The sequence below is a fragment of the Athalia rosae genome, chromosome 6, assembly GCF_917208135.1.
Source record: "Athalia rosae chromosome 6, iyAthRosa1.1, whole genome shotgun sequence".
Classification (NCBI taxonomy): Eukaryota; Metazoa; Arthropoda; class Insecta; order Hymenoptera; family Athaliidae; genus Athalia; species Athalia rosae.
In genome coordinates, this window is record NC_064031.1 from 4,962,674 (window position 1) to 4,978,073 (window position 15,400).

The 15,400-nt window shown below is 45.6% G+C and overlaps 1 protein-coding gene across 9 annotated transcripts in view; it reads right to left on the reverse strand.

Moving 5' to 3' along the window:
* Positions 1 to 3,606: 3,606 nt before the first annotated feature.
* The window catches only part of LOC105687861 (homeotic protein antennapedia-like), a 111,438-nt gene continuing 99,644 nt past the window's right edge, over positions 3,607 to 15,400 (reverse strand). For 8 of the 9 annotated variants that reach the window (XM_048657313.1, XM_048657315.1, XM_048657314.1 and 5 more), the window contains 2 exons: positions 10,608 to 12,007; positions 4,137 to 4,594 (listed from right to left, as the gene is read on the reverse strand). In XM_048657313.1, the coding sequence (XP_048513270.1) occupies positions 4,341 to 4,594; positions 10,608 to 11,406 (1,053 nt within the window). In that variant the 5' untranslated portion in view covers positions 11,407 to 12,007 and the 3' untranslated portion in view covers positions 4,137 to 4,340. The other variant, XM_048657320.1, reaches the window with a different exon arrangement.

Sequence of the window (15,400 nt, forward strand, 5' to 3'; positions counted from 1 at the left end):
ATTTATCATCGGTTTTCCTTTTTTCCCCGTGGCTTCGTATTGTTTAAATCTAGCATATTCTTTAATATTTTCATTTACGTACATTGGGTTTTCTTCGTTAGTTGAATAATCACTCGCTATGCTCCGTTACACTTATGAAATGTTATGATAAAGAACTGATGAAACGAGAAAAAATCTTCTTTTACGTACGAACTCATTGTACTCTTTCGCAAGTATATATGTATGTACACAGTGAGTATGTAATGACGTGTAGATTCATTTATAAAATATTTAACGCGTATGAGTAGGTACCTTATACCGAAATTTTGCGGTGACCACAAGATCAAAATAAATGATCTCCGTAAGAATGATTCTCAAATTGTAATGAAACTGAACCGATGAAATAGAATTCTGATGTACATCAATTGTAAATTTTACGATTCTACTCGGTGAACTTCATCTCGTAAAGCATAGGGAGCGATGATTTCGATTAAAAAATTTTTTTCGTTGCCGATTCTCATCAACCATCATATACATATAATGTCATTAGGTTCAAAAATCGAAATTACATAAATAAATCTCTGAAGGAAGGAAGGCTGGTCAATATCGTCGTATATATATATATATTATTTATATAAACGATCGACATACAACCAAATTACGTATATCGGTTTCACTGTTGCAATTACGCGCTGCACTAACATCGCATATTTCGCATATATCATATATACTTTTATTACATATATGTATAAATATATACATACATATTTAAATTCTTACGCCTACATATCTAATTCCTAAATTTTCTTTTTTTTTTTTTTTAATTTCTTTTTAAGTATATCGTATATCAAACTGGAGATAAATCCCGCGATTTGTATCGTACGTATTTTCGGTAATTTTTATTCGAATTTATTTTATTCTTTTTTTCTCTCTGTCACTCTTTCTCTCTCTTTTTTGTCTGTCTTCGAATATATTACTATATCTACGTGCACAAGTTTTCAATTTATTGATGATCGTTCTATTTGACGAGAAATGGGGAAAAATTGAAAAATGAAAAGAATAAAAAAAATAAATAAATAAATTATTTTTCAATGATATCATAAAGTATGGATGTGTATAATCCACTATAATTTCACAACACAGCACATAATTCTTCGCGGCTCGTTTTTCGTCTGTTTGAAATTTTTTTTTTTTCTTCCCCCTTAATTTCATACTGTGATGTTACGATTACACGGGTATATCAATTAAATTCCCGTGTCGTCAATTTTCATTCCAACAGGCATTCCAATTGAATAGACGATAAAAAAGATAATGAATCTAATGATGATGACGGAACAATAAAAGAAAAGAAAATAAATTAAAACTGGTGCAGCGCTTTCCAAAGTTCGACGCTCGATGGCAAAGTTTCTTTTTTCCTTTGTTCTTTCATTTTTCAGTTGGAGTATAAAAAAAATTTTTTCGACCATGTAATTATAATATAAATTGAGTCAATAAATTAGTTTCCGCTCGAACGTTTATCGTATGAATTTCATTAAATTTTCGTTCTCTTTCTCTACCTTTCCTAAAAATAATTTCATTTTTTAATTTTAATCTTATAAAAGCGAAAACTATTATCATATTTTGATCGATCGATTAATAATTATAATCGAAGGGACGCAATTTATCGTTCGATCGATTTAAGACCGACATTTTTTGATTACTTGTATGGATACATTACACGTACATCATATATTGTTCAATAATATCGATGCATAAGTACCCGGCGCAACTAATTTTGAATCGTCGCTGCAAAAGCGCTCCACTCAATTGTTATTATTATTATCAATAATAATAAAGAATGACGATGATGATGATGATAATTACGACAATATCAATAACAGTAATAATCATAATAATAATAATAATAATAATCATAGTAATAATAATATCAAAATTGGAATGACGCTAAAGTTCTTACTACACTATGTCACTGGTAACTTGGCCTCGCGTCCGCGGAGCAGGGTCAATAATTTTTAAATATAAATGTACAATGGGTATATACTTAATCGAAAAACCAATTACACATCAATAATAATAATAATATCAATAATAATAATAATGATAAAAAATAACAATAATAGCGATAATGATAATGACATTAATTTATTCTCTTTTAAATCTTGTTTTACGAATAATCTCAAGTTCCTCTCGTTCTATGTACCGAGCACTGCAGGGGGTATTTTATTATACGTATATGTTCTGCTGTCGATTTTTTAATGCTTTTTGTTTTTTATTTATAAACATTCCATACGATTATGCCTACCGTTAAACGCACTATATAAACTCAATTGCGAGATCAATCCACGTGGTGTGTCTGTATGGGCTATGTGTAAATGTGGTGTTGTTTTTTATTTTTTTTTATCTTTTTTTTTGTACGAATCGCGTTGTACAGTTTTGAGTAGATATAGCTGGCTACACGTTCGATAAAGTATCTGTAAAATCGGATCGTCAATACTGTTTTTGGGTACAAATATATGTGTATATTCTATACACAATAATCACATTGATAAGCACCCAATTAGTTTTAATCAATCTGTACAGATACATTATGGAAAGCTGTAGCACCTGTACGAGGAGCACATGTATCACCTATATACATGTATAATGTACGTATTATATATAGGTATAAAAATCAGGTCGCCACCTGCGAATTTTTTTTCGTATAATACAGCAGTAACAATTTTCATTATTGTGTTCGTTTTGTTCACGTGTAGAATCGTTTCACCACTGGGACAACGTACGGATAAATATAATATATTTATACATGTAGGACTGACTGACTGACCTTGCGATGACATTGACGAGTTACATACACGCCAATTGTTGCTTAGTTAATTTACGCTTCGTTTTGAGGGCTCCACTATTTTACACACTGCAATTTATTACATTAATTATTTAATAACCGATCGCTGGTGAACTTTACACAGTATGTCGCACATTAATTTTTATTCGTTTCTTTTTATCTTCGTTTTTTTTTTTTTTCTTCTTCATCGAGGGGAAGGGAAGGACCGCGATTTGATCTCGAAATGATCACTTTTTGTGCATTTCGTTCGTGGCAAAATAATATAAATCAGATGGTGGACCGACGATCAGTTTTTTTTCGTCAATTGTCTGTTAATTTGGTTTAAGATAATATCGAGAAAGCTTTTTTTCAATCACTGGTTACAGATCGCGATCTGAGGAATCAATTGAGTTTAAGATTTTTAGTTTTCAACGAGATTCGACTGTTATTGGATATTTCGCTCGATCGTCTGGGGAAAAGAAAGAAAAAGAACGCGAAAGAATGAAATGATATCTTGGCACGTCCCGTCGAACTTCGAACCCTCGCTTCGACCACCATCCGCACCGCGCGCGGTATAATTTAGGGAGCAATCTAAACGATCTAAATTCTAAGCCGCCTATACACCGCTAACAAAGATGTGAGTTATACCGATAACCTTCATCTAATCGTACGCTATTTAAATCTACTCGCTGTACGTACGACGTACTATTATATATATAACCGCGCGATATACATGCATACGTATACAAGAGAATAAATAATAAAAAAAACGCTTCCTAAGATTTACAAGTTTTCTCATCTCTTTCTCTTCCTCTCATCATTTTTTCCTTCAAACTTCGTCGTTTATTAAGTTAGAAATATTTATATATATGTATATATATATGTATATATATATTTATATATATAGGCTTTAGTAAATTATTTATAATTAAACGTAATAGAGGTTAACGTGGTTCTGATTAGCATGTGATCCAGTTTTTCCGTAGCATTGCGCATCGCCATCATATATATCCGTATCATTTCGTATTATTCTTCCCTCACCTTCCTCTCTCTCTCTCTATCTCACTCTTTCTCTTTCATTTTCCCTCTTAACTTCCTTCTGTACACCCTCTCGCTATCATATATCCTCATAAATTCCGTCATCGTCTTCCGCCTCAGCTTCGACTTCCGCCTCGGCATTGGCTGATTTTCTATTATTATTATTATACAACACATGCCTGCGCCATTTTTTTATTTAAAATTTTTATTCACATTTGTTTGTTTGTTTTTTTTTTGTTTCATCGTTATTCCTTACGCTTCTCAACTCCTCGCCTGCTTCTCTCATTCTACAACATCATTTTTGTTTTTTGGTACGAGCAACTTGATTAACACGACAAGATAAGCGTCATTGCTGTGGGGGTCATTTGGAGGTCATCGTGGGGTTCGGGGGGGGTTGGGGGGTCGGGGGGTCGGGGGGTCGGGGGGAGGAGGTAGTGCTGAAGACAAGGTGCGACCCTGAGAGATGAAACCTCTTTTGCGGAAGCTCACCGTGGTCCGGGGTTCAACCCTGAGGCGACGTCTGGGGTGAGATGTCGGTGTCACCGTCGCCCGAACCGGGTTCTCCCTTCGTCTTGTTCTCCTTCTTCCATTTCATTCTTCTATTTTGGAACCAGATTTTTATTTGCCTCTCGGTGAGGCAGAGGGCATGGGCGATTTCTATGCGTCGCCGCCTCGTTAGGTACCGATTGAAATGGAACTCTTTTTCGAGTTCCAACGTTTGGTATCGCGTGTACGTTTGCCTACCCCGTTTCCTTTCTGAAACAGAAAATAGAAAAATGGAAATGGGGATAAATTTTCGCTCGGTATTCGAAGGTAGGTAGAACAACAACTTTGGCTGTGACACGATATCCCGCAACCACGTTTCCTATCTGAGGTGCGCGATCTCGTGTGTCCCGCAACGCGTTTCTCGCTACGAATAAAATTCTATTCCCTACGTACGCACGCGAGAGCGCATTTCATCTTGTGCACGAGTGTATTAATTGCGGTGCATGGCACGGGGTTCGCCCGTTCACCGCGTTCTCCGCCACCTCGTGCGCGAGAGAACGGTATAATCCGAAGTTTGCCGTTCCCTGATATACAACGTGTGCAAGTATATGTATACATACTACCTATACTTACGCGCACGTGTACAAGAGGGAGCGGGGTGGACCGCGCGAGATGCTGCGGCAGCGGGTACGAGGATCGGGAATATTTCAAGGTGACTAGAATAAGTGGAGGGGAAGAAGGAGGAGGAGGAGGAGGTAGAATATAAGAATTAGAAGAAAAAAAAAAAAAGAAAAAAGAAAGATGGCGAAGCTTTGCTGCGGGCTGCAACTACATATTCGAGGCAAACGCCGCCCGTCGTGCTGTCGGCCGATGAAGACGGATCGGGGTATCGCGATGAAGAGAGAGAGAGAGAGAGAGAGAGAGACCGCGATATCTTATCGTTACTCGAATCGTTGAGAGCTAGAGAGGGAAGGAAATTACACGCGGACTCGCGATGCTTAAACACCGGAGGACGCTCTACCCTTGGAAGGTAACATGCTCTGCCCCATCCTGCCCTCGTCCAGCCTCTCCCTCGGGCTACAGCTCTCAAATTAACAGCATACCGATCTCCGCCGATCTTATGCATAGCTGGTTCAACGCCAACGTGAATCCAATCGTAGAAGTATATGAGACGAGAGAAAAAAAAAAAAAAGGAAGAAAACGAAAGAAAATAGAAAGGAAAGAGTGAAAAGCGAGGGATCCCTTCGCACGACTCTCTTCCCGCATATCGGAAATTCGTCAGACTTTCGGGTGAATTCTTCGCGCGTGAGACGTGAACCGGTCAACGAATCGTAGGTGCGGCGCGTTGCGTACCCTTATAGTTATCCCGCGGGTTGAGATGACGCCATGAGAGCGGGTTATGTGGAGCGCGTCGTTTCTGGTCGCGGAGGGGCCGCGCGCGCGGTCCGCCGAGGTGACTTTAAACGCGTAGGCAATAAATTAACGGCGTTGGGTTACGCAAGGATCAAATGTCCCTCCGAGTATGCCCGTGAGATTTATGGGTCTGCCTTTGCTGCCTTGGCTGCGGCGCAGCGTGAACGAACGCCGAGGGTACGTTATACGTCGCTACGTGTGCGTTTGAGAAATATAGAAGCGAGCGTCGGTGATACCGACACCGAGGAAAGCTCGAAGCCGATGCCGAAGCCGGGGCAGGGGCCCTCGCTTATTATAGGCCAGCCGCAGTCGCTCGCTGACTGCTGCTGCCCGCCCGCCTGCCCGGTCTGCCTCACTCGTATCTTCTCGCTGCACCGCGCGTCGAACGCTGCCTCCGTAGATGCATTTTGCCCGGTGCAACGGCGGCTGCAGCGAACAGCGAACAGCGGCGGCGGCGACGGCGGCGGCGGTACCGCCAAACCCCGGAGAGCCGTCGCTGATCTTTCGTGCCGCCGCAGGACATGCCTGGACTTTTCAGATTAACAGCTAGGCGGATGTTGTAACCCCGCTAATAAGGCGCGGCCAGAGGCTCCGCGCCACCAATTAAACTAGCTTGTGTGCATGTATGTACCCTATATTCCGGTCTCGCGAAGCGGACGACGCACACGTATCTGCGTACGGGCCCCTTGGAATCGGCCGACGTCCAACCTTCGCTCATAATCTGCTCGCGATTAGATACTAAACGGAGTAATTTCCCGATATCTGTCAACCCGTTTATCCACCCGAGGTTCTCGATTATAGTCCATTACGCGGAGACGTGTGTGTGTGTGCGAGCGCGCGTGTAAGACGGGGGAGATTCGAAATCCCTCGACTATACGTATACGGGGCGAGACGTTCTCCTTCGCGAGGCGAGGACACCGAAACGAAATTAATTAATTCGTCGTTGAGGAAAAACGAATCGCGGGGTCGTTCGCCGTTCGCCGGAAAGAAATACAAGTTCCTCGTACACAGAAAGAACGGGGAGTTTTGAATTTTGCTGCCATGCCAACCCCGCGGGGTCACAACAAAGGGAATTACGTATACCGTTGCAACGCCACCGACTTATATTGTCGGGGATAACGTATTCTTACACCGTGAGGGGGGGTTGGAAAAGAAAATAGGTGTAAGCGTAAAATACACGGTGCGTATACACAGAAGGTACGTCGAGGATCCGAAGGTTGTTTTTTGCCCCGATTCCAGGGCCGCAGCGGCCGACAGCGGTACCGACACAGTGGTACGTAACGCGTGTGTAGAAAATCGTGCAGACAGACGCCAAAAGACCCACGGAGAGACTCGAGTCGGGCCGGACCCCGAAGCGGTCGCTTTCTCGGTCTATAACCGAGATAATGAGCGAAAAGCGGCTCCGAATAGTCGCGCGTAGCGGCGTTCTAATCTCAACCCCGAATGCTCGACTCGACTCACGGCTGCGAGCACCATGCGGCGTCGTCTTTCGACTTTCCCTACGGGCGCATACAACGCCGCGAGTTCACGGATGTGTGTGGAAAGCGTTGCGAGTATATGTATACGTATATATATATATATATAGATACAGTGGAGTCGCGATGCGTATAAAACGTATAGGATATTCTAGCCATGGCGGCCGAACACGAAACGGACGAGCCTAGCGAGTCTTTGCCCGAGGATCATCCGTCATCGTCATCCCTCCGGTACCTCCCCGCGTCTTTACCAAACCGCGTCCACTCTCGCTTCTCAGACTAGACTGTAAGCTTCATTTTCTTGGCTCTGGTCCCTCCCGCCCTCGGCGCTCCTCCCGATCCGCAGCCTGCCCCTTTTGAATTCCAATGCCGCCACCATCGTTCCGCTCAAAAAACCACCGAGAAATACCGACCGAATCGTAATTAAAAGAGAACACCTCCTATTAGCGGGGGATGCGACCCAACGGCTACAGGACCTTTATTCCTTTCTTTCCATCGAAACAAAAACTAACCTGATCCCCACTAAATTATACCGTATGAATTTTGAAACCTGAATAATTCAGGGGTGGGACGCGTTACGCGTTGAATGTGTTCTGCGAAATATTTATTCCGTCCATCGCGTACCTGCCTATCCGCTAGCGATATGTGTGTCGAAGTACCCGACCATCTCCATTGAGAGAATGTAGAATCGTAAATCGTTCGGCTCGAATAGATAGCGATTTTTGTCGAAGCTTTTTCATTTACCGCGGCTGTGTTTCGAACGAGTCAAATTTTCGTACCGATTCGGTTTCTTCTTTGAAAAAAAAAAAAAATAAAAATTGAAATAAAAATGGATGAAAAAACAAAAATGAGAAGATAATGTAGAAACGAATAGGTTGCGAAGGAAAGCGGGCAGCCCCCGTGGCACCGCGGGACTCTTGATACGCGTTCAAAAGTCGAATACAAACGATACCGCGGCGTCACTGCGCTTGACATATCGCGTCTAATATTGTATTTTACCGTTTCAATTTACGGCTTAGACAGCTTAATGGATGAGAGCTCGTAAAACATAAGGTCCGTTCACGTTCACAAAAAAGGAATAGCGACGTATTCGTCACGAGCACCGGCCGGATAGTATGGTCTACTGGCACCCATACGCGCACACAATACATCTGCATCGCGGTGTAAGACAAAAATTTTCAAATTAAAATAACCGCTGTGAAAAGAAAAGAAAAAAAAAGAAAAAAAAATCAACAAAATCAACAAAAATATTTCAAAGCACAAAACTGTAGGGGATCGTTCTCTCCCTGGAAACTAATAGAGAAATGACGTCGCGATGCAACCGCGGATCAGGTATACCGTGTACAAGAAATTCTGCGAGTAATTGGTATGGGTTTTATTTAACTTTTTGAGGGAACGAGATTACCTCGGTTTGTTTGGCAAGTTTTTTGCATCGATCAAGAACGGGAGAGGACGAATGATACATAATGCATCGATTTATTCGCCGTCTCTCTATGTCCGCGGTCTCGGGATTTTAATTCGTAACAAATGTCGAACAAGTTGATACAGCGATGGACGTTTTTTTTTATTTTTCGTTAATTTTTTTTCGCTACGTGAAAAACTGGCAGGGCCACGAGACGAGAAGGGGATAAAAATTACAAACGTGATCCGAGGATAGAATCACGTGGGATCCATGTGCCGACATCTGTGAGAAGGCTGAGATACCCTCGCTACCTACTACGGTTGCATTCGCGTTCTCCAGTTCGTATGAGCGGTAAAAGCTTATCGGCCAATCGAGCCACCGGTTTACGGTATTATATACCTTACCCCCGAAACGTTACGGTACCCGCACAAGATACCGGCAACCCCTACTATCCGGAGGTATTTTTCGGCTCGTAGAAAGAGGTGAAAAAACTTACCGCTAAGGGTCAACCCCCGGACGAATCGAGACTCTCGAAATTGACAAAACTTTTTCTCTCACACCGATAACGATTTCGCGCCGTAAAATTATTATCGGAGGGAAAAGCGAATGAAATTTTCTCGTTCTCCGAAACGACTCGCGTTTGCGAAATTTCAGCACGAAGCGACCGGACGACGAGACTCGTGACTTCGAACTGCTGAGAAAAATTTGATACCGTGTACAGTCGGAGTCCCCGACCTTCGCGCCGATTTCTAGGTGAGACTCGTTGGGTAATATCCGGACAATAATTCTCGGCAGTTGAGCGATACAGCGTGGGGCCCGGGGGAGGGCAAAAGAGAGAGAGAGGAGCGGGGTATACCGAAATAAGAGCAAAGTCGACGGGGGGGCCCGAACGACCACCCCTACAACCTGTACAGTTAAGCATCCAATACCTGCGCTTCTTCTCAAAGGCCGGTATACCTCGGTATTCGGACGTAAGTTACGACCGGGCCTATTATCACTTCGTTAAAACCGTCATAAATCCTCGACTCGTTGCGCGCCGCTCGCTTCCTCGGTTCTACGTACTATACTATACTATACCGCTCTAGGTGGAACAGAAATGCCCCAGTTTACTTCGGAACTATTCTTCTTCTCAAGGTGTAGCCGTCCGGCTGACGGAACTTACCCGAATATCTTTTTCCCCATCGGTTCGAACGATTATTGCCCGATTTTCATTTTCATCGATCGACTAGATTATCGTTATTTCGATCCCTCGACGTTCATAAAAAAAAAGCGCAGCTTTTACACCGTATAGGAATAAAACTGGCTAGACGAGAGATCCGTCTCGAGTCTGAAGAGGAGGATGAAGAGTAACAGCGTCGAGTACACGAGAGCGGCGAAAGACTTTTATGGGACCGGGTACCACGAGCGTTCAAACTGACGGGCTAAAAGGTCAGGACAATAAATAACCCGGATCACCGCGACGTGTCTAGAAAAGTGGAGACATTGTGCCAAGCTGAGACGTTAGACTCTGGGCATCGGTGTACGTAATTCCGGGCAATGTAGCGGCGGCGGCAGCGGCGGTAATATCCGTTGGCAACCTTTGATATACAATCTGGTCTAGTTTTACGCACGGTCGTCGAGAGGGGTATTACGGGGTTCGCAGGTAAATGTCGCAACGTTGAAGCTATAGCTACCTGGAAACGGTTACCAGAAAACTGTACGCGTACACGTTCAACTTTCCAAAAAGAGATCGTGCAGGAGGTCACACGGCGACGTACCGCTGCGCCGTACGGGCGAAGAATCTAGACCACGTAGATCGCGAACGAGTTACGCGAGCGACTTATCGTTCCCCTACTAGATCGGGGAAAACAGCGAGATCTCTGGAATAGATCGTACACCGAAGAATTTCACCGGCGGTTAAAGAATAACGAGTTTCCTCGATTCCAGATCATTATAATTGTAGAAAATTGTAAAAAAAAAAAACAAAAAACAAACGAATTCATCGATGACTCACCAAACTGACTCCTCATCCAGGGATAAAGGGGGCTGGGTAAATTGGCGCCGGCGGTACCCTGAGGTGCGCCTTGTTGCTGAGGTCCGAGCGGCGACGTCACGACGCCCTGATGTTGCGGCGGCGGTTGTTGTTGTTGTTGGGGATGCATCGTCGCTTGTTGTTGTTGCTGGGTGGTACCTTGTTGCTGTTGTTGGTACATCATGTGCTGTTGCTGTTGCATGTGTTGCTGGTGTTGTTGCAGGGGCGGTTGCTGGGCCTGCATGTGGGGGTGTTGCGGGTGCATCTGATGATGCATTTGGGATTCGACGAGGGGGTCGGGACTGTCGGGTCCGTCGAGTACGCCGCCTTGATGATCGACGGCGGCCGCCTGCAATTTGCAACTCGCGTAAACGATCGGCGTCGACGGTATGCCGTTCGGCGTCGGCGTGTGACCCATGTGACCGCCCATCGCCGAACTGGGCGACGACGACCTGTAACCCGCCATCCCGTCCATTCCGCCGTGTTCCTGTTGCTGCTGGTAGTACGCGGCGTTCCGTATGTCCATACGATCGTATGGCGGAAACCTGGGGTACGGCATGCCCTGTTGGCCCGCCGTCGCTCCGTAATGATGACCCGGCACACCTTGCCTGAGCAGACTCGGGTCACAGGGGTCAGCCGCTTGCTGGGGCTGCTGTTGCATACCCTGAGTTTGTTGGGGCACCTGAACGGCAGCCCCGTAGTGCTGCTGGTGCTGATGGGGGTGCTCGACCCCGCCATTGCGAAGGTCAGGAACAAACTGATTGGCAAAGTACGAACTCATGCTACTCTATCACTGTCACCGCGAACGCACCTTTTTCCTTCCGTTTTTGTTTTGTTTTGTTTTGTTTTGTTGTTTTGTTTTTTCTCTTTGCTTTGCTTTTGCTCTTTTTCTTTTCAATCGGCACACTATCACACACGAATATTTCTTATCATACGTATAATTTGAACTATTCACTGAGTTTTAATCACACGCACTTTATACATCGATTAAAAATTGGATCACCACTTCGCGATGCGTGTACAGTATCACTGGGGAACCTCCTCCTCGGGTTCGGTGGGAGAGATATATTTTCAAAAAGGGATCTATAATTCGCACTTGACTCTTCAACACCACATTCGAGACTTACCGAGAGACTTTGACAAAAATTTTAACCGCCTCACTGTATACAGAACCACGTTACTATCGTCTCCGAGTCGCGGCCAGAAACGAGATCAAAGCTTCCTCTTCTTCGTCCTTTTCGCTATAATTATCGAGACTCCGAAGACGGCTTACTGTTTTGACGACGATGGTACGTGGAGGCGATGCGGACAACGCGGTGATTACGATTATCGCTCCTTCTTGTTCTGTTCTGATGCTCGCGGCTGTCGACGCTACGCCGCACCTGTAACACGTACACAAAACACACTATATTCACAGAGGGTTTAATTGGGGCATGTGCGAGGGAACACTATAGGCCGAGAAACTGCTGCCCTCGGCATGAACTGCGAACGACCACAAAGCCGCCACTCATTATTAAAAAAAAAAACAACAAGGGAAGAAAAACCATCGGTAAATCCGGCAAAAGCTGGAGCAGGAGCCAAGTCAGTAGCTAACATTGCGCAAATGCTCTCTGGATGCACTTTGCCGAAGTTTGACTAGTGAACCGGGGGTCTATCTGAGTGACAGACGACGGCGAGGTGCACACGTGCTCGTCACGGTGACGGCCATCGCCCAGACGGGGCGCAACATAACGTCCTGCTGTACACCAGAACCTCTCTAGTCGTTGTGGGCGGGCTTTCCAAGATCGCTAAATTTGGAAAAAAATCTCACGCATTAACTTTAATGGCCACCGTCATCTCGGGCGATTTCTTTCGTCTTACTGCGCTATCGCTCTTTTACTCTACTCGACTTTTTCCGAGCAAACGCCGATTGTGCGCATGATTTCGATGACCGCGGTCAGTGTAGAGTTTTCTAAATATAACACATCTCGCGTCCGTCGTACCCCCACGCAGTTTGTTCAGTTGATCAAGGTCGTATGATTTACTTTTCCACCACCCAATTTGACCCAGTAATGGGAAGTAAATAAGTAGTCGTCGTCTACCGGATGATTTAATGATCCAGTAGTTAGATTTGGAAACTTTTGTCGATTCGTTCGACGAATCGAACACTAGTTTTCGTGTGAGTAGGTAATCTCAGAGCTCCACAAATTCCAGAATACTTAACACGCGTCTGTACGAGTGCTGTATCTGTATGTATACGCGTGTACAGTGCAGAGTACGCAGGCCACACGAAGCTAAGGTACCCCGAGAAAAGCTGAGGACAGGCAACCGGAAATGGGGAACGTTGTTCAGCTTGCATACCGTCAGGCGTCGGAAAGCAGTGTCCCTCATCCGAATTCTCCCCATAATCTTACGTCAAATCACCGCAACCCCGTTGTAACGAAGACGCGCTCAGATTCGTCTGGCTTCAAAAATAATTTGTTGATCAAAAAATAATTTCTGCAACGAGAGAGAGAGAGAGAGAGAATATGATTCCATAGTACCTCGGCGTTTGTCGAGGTCTCTCTATACCGAAGTGTGTCTGCAACTAATCTTATCGGGGTGTAAACACGGGGGTGTGGAAACGCGTTGAGAAAATTTACCGCGTTGCGCGAATGTGCCCCGCAGGTATATCGTACCGCACGAGCGATACTGTACACAGGTGTTGTTACCTTTATTTTATTCGCGGAGCACTGCACGGTGCAACGGAACGCGCGTGTATAGATATATGTACAGGTGGAGGCGCGAGCGTACGCCGGGTGCGGAGGTACGGGGGTAGCGGAAACCCTTGGGATTTCGAACGCGGCACGCGGGTTCGAGGAGGAGGAGGAGAGACGGAGAAGCGGGGGAAGAGAGAAGGAGGAGGACGCGCGGACACGGACCCCCGGTGGATGGAGGAGGATCGCGATTAACATTCCGCGCGTTCACCCGCTGTTCGCGCGGCGCTTTCATTAATTCCCGCGTATTGATTCCCCAGATTGATGAATGGCCGCCGATAGCGCGCTTCTATGCGCTCCACGCCTCCGTAACCCACCCCCACCCCCACTCCCTCCCGCCGCCCCCACGTTCCCATTTCTACTTCAACCCTCGACGATGTACCCGGTCCAACGTGCACACCGATATTACTCGTCCGTACGTAGAGCGCCGGTCGCGCTGTATATACATAGGTATATATATATATACAGGGAAACGTTCCTTGGTTCGTTCGTTCGTTCGTTCGTCCGTCTGTCCATCCCCCGTCCGCCCGCCCGCCCGTATAAATCCTTCCACCCTGGATTCGAACTCAATTCTGCACCGAGAGATTGTCTTTGTATTAGCTGGTGCCCTTCGCTGCTGTACCGGAAGTTCGTCTTATCTCGAATACCCCTGCAGACGACCCCCTGTAGTAGTATACCTATAGCGTACGTTTGATCAATTCTTTAAGCTAGCACATCTGCAGACAATCGAGGGAAACGTGATTCAAATATATACGGTAATTCGCGAATATATACATATAATATTCGTTCGCTTCGAGTCCACGCGTCGATTTGATCTTTCGATTCGCCACTTTCAAATCTCCGATCGGCCGACTTCCCACGCTGAAATCTTCGTCTCGGAGAGTCTTTTCTAGTTTTTTTATTTTTTTTTTTCTAGTTTTTCGTTTTCTCTCTCTCTCTCGTCTATCCGCGGCGAGAGGGATTTTGAAGCGTGGCGGCATCGCCTGGAAATGTGATAAACTGTTCGTTCCAAGGATTAAGACGTTCCGTAGCTCACCGTTAGATGGCGATAGCGATATCCGTTTCAAAGTGGAGAAAAAAACGGGGTGGAGCGAGCTTGACAGCTGGGTGGGTTCGGGGCCAAGGTGATTGAAAGCAGGGTGGAGCGCCATGGAGCGCCACGTGACGCCATCGCTGGATATAGAAGATGACGTCGTACGGCTATGATGGCTTCTATTTATCAAAATGGCCTCGCCGGCGGTCCCTTTGTTCTCCGGCTAGACGCTGCTGCATCTACTACTTTCTTCCCCCTCCCCCCCTCGATCTTCCCTCTGCTCCGCTCGCCGAGTTCAGACGTCTTATCTAACCGACGCGCCGTTCCGTGCAGACTCCCGCGCGAGAGATATGTATAGTCGTACGACCCGAGGCTACGACGAACCTATTCCGAGTCTATGTTCCCATCGGCGGAAGTCTGTAGCGATAAGGGCGATCGATCGTCGATGATGAGAAAAAAAAAAGAGAAGAAAAAAAAAAAAACACGACAAATCGACGAACGATTTCGTCATAAACGCGAAACGAGCCCTTGTTCGCTCGCGCGACGACGTGCGGCGGGTAAGCGCGAGTCGAACGGAAGCCGCGAGGTGGTCCGACCGGTGGAGATAAATCGCGATTGAATTGATTTAAGACGTGTTGACTCGAAAAGATAAACGACCAGATGGGCCAACCGATGACTATTGGGCCGTAAATGGCACTCGTAATGGGCCGCGGTGGACCGGGGCGGACCGAGAGGGACCCGTGCCAGCCGTAAAACAGTCATAAACTAACTCCCGAAGAGGTCCCACGTCCGTGCACTGTATACACGTATAAGAGGAACCACCACGGGGCTAAGGGGGCCGTAAAAACGTTAAGCAAAATAGTCCTCGTCGAAAAGGAATGACGAGAGGATTACGTTATACGAGTGGTTGGTAGGTATAGAATCGGCGCACCGCTCCGCTTTCGTTTGATCGCGGGTAGAAGATATTACGATCGCGCGTCGTATCAACGTGGTATTCGTACGTTGTT